Below are 9,104 nucleotides of genomic sequence, written 5' to 3'. Positions count from 1 at the left end.
TGGAAGTTTTTTAAGGGACAAATAAGAACTTTTAACATAAGGATGCATACACATTCATGGCTAATTTATCAAAATGGGTGAGTTTTGGTTTACTTTAAAACAGAAACAACAGACAAAACTTTCATCACATTTTAGTTACTTTCAAAGCAAACCAAGTATCTTTCAATACATATGCACATACATTTTGTACATCATCTGATTACAAAAATTAATGCTTTTTTGAATACTGCTAATACAATTAACTGAAGATACACCACCAAAAATTTCAGCTTGAAAAGATTCGGCATCCTTTCCCACGTAAGACTGCACTATTCTGATGTCTCAGCAAAATAAGAGCCAAACCCTGTTAAATTTAAGAACACCAAAGCTTCATATGTCAGTACAAATATTGTTTTCTGAAGTGAAACAGTCCCATACATTGCTACATTAAAACAGTTTGTTACCCATTCATATAGAGAGGCACTTTTGCTTTTATATTGACAATGCTTGTAAAATACTATACCTTGATCATTTTCATTTGATTACAACCCTCTCTTTGTAATCAAGCCAAGGAATAATACCATTGTATTCTTTGGAATATAATACACCAGATATCTTTCAAATAACCATTAGTTGTTCTGTTACTGTGTATTTTATTAGCATACATTTCTTCCAAATCCCAATTAAATATTACAAATAGGGGGATGAATTGTCACTGTTCTTTAAACATCAACATCAATAAATGTATACTAAATCTAAATGACAAGTTACATAATTCTCAATTTTCCCGTAGGGCTAAAAAAAAAAGCAGCAATGACAGAAATTTGCAAAGTGTTTTGGAATGCAAGATCAAAGACCTGTTAAGCTGATCCCAAACAACTTTGCCTTCCAACATTTTATCTTGTTGGCAACATCCACTGCAATAAATGCAGTTACATTTCTTTAGGTAACCCTTTTTATAAAAAAGGATAACATGGCCATGAACTAACAGTTGTAAAGTAAGATCTGTTGAAAACTGCCTATGTACAGGTTTCCTGCAATTATTTTTTGTGTTGTTTTGCATTGTCACAGCTCCAGCAGCTTGTAGATTATGAAGAGTACTGCAGATATTCTAACTGTAGATGCATGATTTTTTTTCTTCATATCGACGTAGTTAAATGTCAAATCATAAAAGACACTGATGAGAGACAGATTTTAAATGCTTATCACATCTTGAGGTAGACTGATCTCCAAAATAAAGCTCTTCTACACTTTGATTCGTTCATGACCAACTTCCTTTTGGATCCTTCTCCTTGGAAAAATCTTTCGTTTAAGTGCAATTAGCTGAGGAGAAAAAAAATACAATATTTAGTTCTCTGCTGGGCTAGAGGTGCGCAGTTGGTCAGGCTTTCATTCTAGAAACTGTGAATTACCATGGATGGTAGAGATTTAAGTCAATACTGTCTATTTTTTTCACTGCACAGGAAGTTACTTACTCATATTCATCTATTAGGTGTGCAAATTTCCACTGGACTTCTCAATAACCAGAATACAAGCCGAAAGTCAAAAATACAGTACGCCTATATTCTGATTATTTTAAAGTTAATTTATGTATTTAAATTAATCTAACGCCAGGCTACATTCAGTTTCTAAAAGATCAACACAAAGCTGGCATCTTAACACAGCATTTATATACCTAGCTGTACTACCGAGTTCAGTACCCCCTTCCGAAACCAAGTTACTAATAGAGGGCAAGTTTTCTAATATATACAAAAGGCTGAAAATCAAGGGAAAGATTCATGCAAAAGTTACAGGTGGGAAGAAAATAATAATCAAAAGCCAACCTTTCAAGAATTACACCCTCTTCATCAGACCACGGAAAGTGTTACTTAAGGCCCCAACCTGCAAAGAATTACCCATATGATTTGTTCCATTGACTCCCTCTAAGTTTAGCAGGATTAATCATGTTCAAGAAAGCCATTTTATGCTTGCAGAAGTGGAGGGGTTTTTTCCTTTGAGTTGGATTCAAAACCTTTTGCATTCAATAGGAATCTTTGCAATTACTTAGGGATGACATTTAGATAAGGCCTCTAAATAACGTAAGATTCTCTTCAGGACTAGAGTATTGCTATTACTTAAGTTTTCTTCCTCTTAATTTACTTTGCACTTTTACCAATATGTGTGTTAATAGACCAAGAATTTAAAAAAAAAAGAAAAATTACTGATTTTGAGCATCCAGATTTAGTGCACTGAGGGACTTGACAGTAACAGTGTGCCTGAAAAGGCACCACTCTCCTTCCCCCCATATGACTCTCTTTTCAAGGAATCTCAACATGACTTAAAAATTGGAACAACCTCATCATTAGTCATGTAACATCTTTTTATGAAGGAAAAATCCTAGCTACCCTTCAAAACCTATTAAAAAATCCATCTTATGTTATCCTGAAGATACAGCAATCAAGGAAAAATCCTAGCTACCCTTCAAAACCTATTAAAAAATCCATCTTATGTTATCCTGAAGATACAGCAATCTATTAAGTGTTATAGATATGATAAGATGATACTAATTTTACCTGTTCAGCAAAAAATGAGATGACTGTAAATACAATAAGTGTTACTAGAACACAATGGGTCCAGAATTTGAGCTTGTCTCTATATGCCCTCCTGCATAAAGAAAGAAGGAAACAGGAAAACAGCTTCATATATTACAAATGCAAATATACAAATTTTATAAAGAGTTTCCACGAAAGGCAAAGAAAGTTTTCTCCAGTACTTAAAGGGTGGCTAGAAAGAGCACAGAGGCTCTCTCTTCACAAAAAGCCATATGGAAGAGACAGGGGGCAACAGGTACAAGTTGGACTGGGAGAGGCTTCATCTTGATATAAATTTTTTTTTTTTTTTTTTTTTTACAGTGAGAACAATCATTCACTGTAACAAGCTCCCCAGGGATGTGGTGAGGTCCCCACCACTGGAGGTTTTCAAGATGCAACCAGACAGGGTGCTGGATAATCTCATCTCGGCTCCCTTTCCCAGAAAATGTTGGACCAGATGATTTTGAGGTCCCTTCCAACCTGGGCTGTCCTAGGATTCTGTAAAACATTTTGATAAACATGCATTTCCACCAGCACTTCAGCATGCTTTCACCCACCCTGGTAGAAATCCGCTTTGGCTACAAACAAGTCAAAACAAAGTGTTCTTTTGAAGCTAACGAAGTCTTGATGGATGTCCTCAAAAAGGGAGCCAACAACGTCTACTCCTCCAGCACAAATTTCTACAGCTAAATGCTGAAATGGGTTTGCCCCCCACTCCCTCTGCCACTGCTACAGCAGGGCTTGCAGCGCTACAATCCACGCCTATTCTTGTCACCTACAATCCTTCTGATTCCTACAGTTCCTCTAATATTTTCTCTTTCCTTACCAACAGCTATTTCTTATAATTTGCTAATCAGCAACAAAATTACTATACTAGTCTTGACTCATTTTTATCACTGTATTTGCCAACCTTCTGCTTGTATTCTCAAATCAACTACCCCAACTTCTGAAGTTGTTGTATTTATAAAATGGCAAGAGGTAAACACACACAAAAATTTCACACATTATGTAAAAGTGACACACACATCTATCTTCTCTGATGATTATCCAGCTGATTATTGCTGTCTGACAGATTAAAAAGAAACACTTAGTGAGAAACGTAACAGTTTATATTGCCCCTGTGCAACAAGCATTCCAAACAATGTGGGTTTTTTTCGTTGTTGGGTTTTTTTTTTCCACATTTAAAGAAAGCCAGAAATCCTGAATTAGTTTTTTTAAAAAAACGCAACTTTTTCTTTGAAGCAAGCTGGGGCCAATCAATGAAATGTTGATGACTATGAGCACCAGCAAAACCCAAATCCTGCAAGCCTCAAATTTTAGTCCATTCAAATCTCTTCATGTTATTTTCACTATTAACTCCTTCATGACAACACTGGTGAAAAAAATGGCTTGTACCAATATGTTCTATAATTATATGCTACCGCACTACAACAACTTGAAGAGAACTTGCGTAAACATACCATTCTTGGAGTTCATGCATGTGAAGGAAACGATTCCGATATTCTCTTGGCAGTTCAAACTGGGAAGGTATGGGAAACATTGATTCATAAAAGTCCCTAAGCACCGCTTTCACTGTCTGAGCATCCTTATGATTGTGGTCAATATTGTCATTTAGGCAAACAAATTTTCTAGAAAGCAAGAAATAATCGTTAGAATATTTATTTAATAATATAGCAAAGGTATTGGCAAACCAAAACACACACAGAATCCTTTTAAACAAAATTGGTACAATGTCCTTTTAAAACCAAATTGATATATTTGATACTGGTAATCAGTTTCCTTATTGTTGCATTATTTTAAATTAATTTGGTTTTAATTCTAAGAGCACCACGGCTGCCAGCGAGTCAAAACCTCTGAGGAATCCAATGACAAGCCACATTTTTCTCTCGTCTATTTATATAATGCTGCCATCTAATGGGCACTAGCATGCATCATCCCAGAGCCCTGGATACAGACAGCAGGTTAGAGGGCCAGCATTATGATTTGGGTAAGGGTTTTTATAGTTTTAAATAAATTATCATGAGTAAAGTATCTAAAATAACAAAGTGAGCTCCACTGTAGGAGGTAAGCATACTAAATTATTAATATTTTACTGCATATGCTGCACTCTTCAGAGAAAGTCAACATAAAAACTATAGAAGATTGTGCAAGAGAAGGCAAAGCTTGGTCCCCAGGCTTTGAGTTACTCAGAACACTATATAAATTGGGCAGGACATGACTTGAATCACAGACTCAAAGTTGAACTTGTATAATCAACCAAAATACAAACAACAACCACCTGGATAGAATTTATTTGGAAATCACTGTGACCAAATAAGCATGATCCCAATAATGCCTCTTGCAGAGAGTTATTTCCCAGGTAAGAAACACACAACTGTCTAAGTTACTGCAAATTATTTAAACTAAAGCAGCAGCTAGTGTGCTAGACTGCTATGTACCCTTGGTCACTCTGACCTGGTGCCTGACAACAAAAATTCCCTTTCCCATATATGGGCAGGGTTATGTGCTTTATTTATATTGTGAGATACAAGACCCTTACATTTTCCCCAGAGGGAGAAATCGTATCTGGTGACATATGCCTTGTAATTGCTAACCTTTGTAAATAAGTAGTTCTGGTCAGCTGTATTCTCTATAGTATGGTGTGCTCTTTCAAAGAGCAAAGTTCAGACTTCCTACATGAAGCTGGAAACAGGCAGAACTCTAGAGCACGCGAATCGACCTACACAGGGCATTACCACTTTTCCTCAGTTTGTACTGAATCTGGCATAATTGGTAACCTTGCTCTAGACAATTACACGCAGAGGATAAACAGTCGTTCAAATTGCTACATCTGAGAAGAATAAAATACACCTCTCCTCTTCAAAGATGAGCAGGCTGTGTCTACACTATCAAGTAACACTATGCAAAGCAGCTAGTTATGGCAATTATGTCTACACTATAAGCATTTTGGAGTTCACACTGCACTACCCCTGACCTTGTCCCTTGGACTGGCAGCTCATTAGCCCTAGGAATGCAGTAGCTGCACTCCTGGAGTGTATATCCCTGCTTATACACATAGCAAATCAAAGCACAGTAAGTGGGAGCGGTGAGGGTATTAACCTCTTTCAAATGGAAAGACTTTTAAAATCCATCCAATAGAAACCAATTCTGACATTCCTTTGGATATTCCAGAATTAATGCATAGATGATTATGGCTCACTTTTTCCTTAAGGATGCAAACCAAATATTTTGGGCAGATCAGTAGGTGAACAATACTTTTAGTTCATCCCAAGAGAGGCACCGAATACCTGTTTTTAAAGACTGTGTATAGTTATTGTTTTATATGCAGGGAAAACATGGCAAAGAGAAGGAAATGGCATGCCTACATAGCTGTGCCAGCTCTCCTTTGCTAACAACATATGACTACAGTACTGCTGTATACTTTGTTGCAGGAATACAGCCCAAGCAATTGACTCAACCTCACTTCACAAAGCAGCCAACAATCTGGGACTACAATACACTACTGTTCCTTAAGAGAAAAAAAAAGAAAAAAAAAGCCAAACCAAAAGGGTATGGATAGATGGAGTCTCAGGCTGAGTCCATAATAGCATGCCAGTGCATCATGTGAAAATTAGGGAAGATTCAAGACAGATCAGCTCACCTGCCTCATCTTGCCTGCTGAGGTTCCCAAGACGACAGATTAGACACCCCTACTCAAACACATCCTCATCTAAGGATGCAATCACTCCACAAAATAGGCAGCTCAATTTTAAGTTGCTAGAAGGCCTCAATCTATTAGGCATACTCATACCACAATCAACACAGTGTCAGGATCAAGTCTGACATCAGCAACCACCCTTCAAAATAAGCAGCCAGTGATTGCAAGCATGAACTTGAACACTGAAGGTGAGAAACTCATGTTATGTGCCCTGCTTGGGCCTAACAAGGCTTGAAATCACACTTACATTTCAAAAAAAAGTCCTAGCCACCAGATACAAAGAAATTGGGAAAGAAGAGGAAGCAGCTGGGTGAGTTAGGGCACTGCCCACTTTTCTTTTGAACTGGGTCATTGCGGAACTGGAATGCAGGAGTTATGTGGCCAGAAGGCGCTCTTGTAAGGAGCGGCAATAGATACAAACTACCTTCAGGTGCAAAATGTCTCAAGACTAGCATTCCCCTTCCTGAATGAATGACCTAGCAAGTAGTAGAGTGTAAAAGGCAAGTGAAAACCTGCTTTTTATCTACAAATGCAAATAATGGTGTAGCTTTACAGGCAGCTGAGATTACCCAATAGCTTGCTGTGGCCTGCAAGAGGAGGTTTCACTTTCCCTGGCCGAAGGTATCTGGTCCTACTTTCCTCCTTGTTGTTCTTTAATACTTGTCAGACCCCTCCTTGAGGCCAAACTCATTATATTGGCAGAGAACTCTCCAGTTTTCTGAAGACAGAAGCAAGATAAAAGTGTGCAACCAAGAGCAACGAAGGAGAGCAGACAGGTGGAGGCACTGTCTCACTTCTGTAACAGCTACCTATCAAATTATCTCACCATGTCTTGTCAAACCCCAGTCTTATGCAATGGGCTTAGGACTATAGTTAAAAGTTTCTGCGAAGCAGATTCAGACTTGAGCCTCAAATACAGCATCCTTTGCTTTGCAAGGTGGTTGCTGTGAAATGTATTCCAGGACATTTATTTTCGCCATTTATCTCAGTCATTTCAGGAGCCTAATTCAACACTACAGAGCCTACTCCCAGATTTGGGTATCTAAACCTTTCACCAGTGCAGATTGGATAAACAGAGGACTACCTTCCAGCTTTGGATTTTTTCTCACCAAATATTAAAAAAAAAAAAAAAATTAATACCACTTGCCATGTTGTAACAGAGCATGAAAGCATAATGGATATGCAAAACTGATTTTGTTACAAAAAAATGCATCCTTAAGTTTTAAAATAAAATTGCTACATAAAGCAGATCAAAATGATTTTCCTTTAAAACAAAATTGCCTGCAACATAAACTGTATGCCCTCTAGAAAGACAAAAATGAAAGCCTCAAAAATAGCTGAAGTGTATCTATAACTTTTCAAAGGTTTTAGATACATAAAAATGTAACAAATTAATGAGATAACCCCTGGCATAACAGAGAGCGCACTTACCTTCAGTTAAATAGAAAAAATGAGAAGTACTTTTGGTTAAAATTGGTCTTACCCTGTAACACACAGCGTAGAAATACACGGCAATAAATTCTTTTTTCCAACACACAGTTCAAACAGTTGACAAAGAAAATTAAAACCACCTCAAAACTTCATACAAATCAAGAATCACGATACCTGGGATTTTTTCGTATGTCGTCCAGCTGACCAACTACATGAGAAACATTTGTGCGAATCATTTTGAAGGCAATTTCCTCTTCTCCCATGATTTCAAACCTTGTTGTTAAAATAAGATTTATACATTAATAAGACAACCTAAAGTCAGGTTCAATGAATATTCATCTTTTATTTAATAGCTTATTTCTAGTCTGACTGACCAACCTTCATTAGAATTTGCCATTTGCTTTCTATCAGTGTATTTACAGTTTTCAGCTAACACTTGCACAGAGCCACTTCCCTATAGATTTATTAGTAGCCACCCATAAATTGAAGAACTGAATTCTAATAAAAAGTATATAAACTCAGAGTTTTGGCATAAAAGTAACAATTGATCTGAGAGTAGACATAATGCTTACTATGCAATTTTTTTTTTAAACACACACAATTTACAATTGTCATTTACAATTACACTTCAGACATGAGAAAACATGTTCCTATTTTCCAATCACCAAGCCCAGAAAAATCTTGAAATAAAATTACAGAAGAGTATATAAAACTACAGCCTTAAATACAAATAAAACTTTCCTCACCCACCTAATCAATAACTTGCAAACAAAACAAGTATATGAAATGCAGAAGTATCATATCTCTGAAGGGTATCTTGAATTTGAAAGAGCATTTGACCCCAGTTTAACAGCCTTACTAGAGGTATCACACATTTTTCACCTTTCTTACTTTGATATAAGAAAATACCCTGCCTGCTCCCTGAAGTCTCACCTGAGAACATACTCCATTTATAAAGCTCACAAAACTAATAACACAATTTTTAGAGTTCAACAGAACAAGAGAGCAGCATATATCCTAATGCTATAAACATATTACTATAAATCAATTTAAGCACAGCAAATCCTTGCCCCCACCCCAACATTTTTCAATCTCATTTGTTGTGTCGGCTTTTCAGTTTTAGCATAAAATCTCCCAGGAAGGGAATTATTTATAAAGCTTACAGCACAACTTGAGGTACTATGAATTAACGTATAATAATGTCCAAAAGCTGCCCTAAGCAGCATCTGTAACCTTCTTTCATTCTACAGTTTTATTTGACTTTGTAGCCACTCCCGGGGCAACTGCATGGTTCAGAGGCTCCCCACCACCCTCCCCTGCCCAACACTGCTGGTGAGGCAATGGACAGGAGACAAAGCTGTAAGATCCACACCAGCAAACAGCCTCATTGGCATGCAAATGGTTTGCAGGTTTCAGAGAAGAAAGAT

General features: G+C 37.1%; 1 protein-coding gene across 4 annotated transcripts in view; it reads right to left on the bottom strand.

Annotated features, from left to right (window-relative positions):
• Positions 1-115: 115 nt before the first annotated feature.
• The window catches only part of GNPTAB (N-acetylglucosamine-1-phosphate transferase subunits alpha and beta), a 46,859-nt gene continuing 37,870 nt past the window's right edge, over positions 116-9,104 (bottom strand). For 2 of the 4 annotated variants that reach the window (XM_030040231.1, XM_030040233.1), the window contains exons 18-21: positions 7,852-7,950; positions 4,010-4,177; positions 2,532-2,622; positions 116-1,302 (exon numbers count right to left, since the gene is read on the bottom strand). In XM_030040231.1, the coding sequence (XP_029896091.1) occupies positions 1,225-1,302; positions 2,532-2,622; positions 4,010-4,177; positions 7,852-7,950 (436 nt within the window). In that variant the 3' untranslated portion in view covers positions 116-1,224. Of the gene's footprint in view, positions 1,303-1,802; positions 1,861-2,531; positions 2,623-4,009; positions 4,178-7,677; positions 7,731-7,851; positions 7,951-9,104 lie in introns of those variants that run through there. The other 2 variants (XM_030040232.1, XM_041129474.1) reach the window with 2 other exon arrangements.

The sequence above is a fragment of the Aquila chrysaetos genome, chromosome 17 (genome assembly GCF_900496995.4).
Source record: "Aquila chrysaetos chrysaetos chromosome 17, bAquChr1.4, whole genome shotgun sequence".
NCBI lineage: Eukaryota > Metazoa > Chordata > Aves > Accipitriformes > Accipitridae > Aquila > Aquila chrysaetos.
This window is presented reverse-complemented; position numbering and strand designations above follow the sequence as displayed.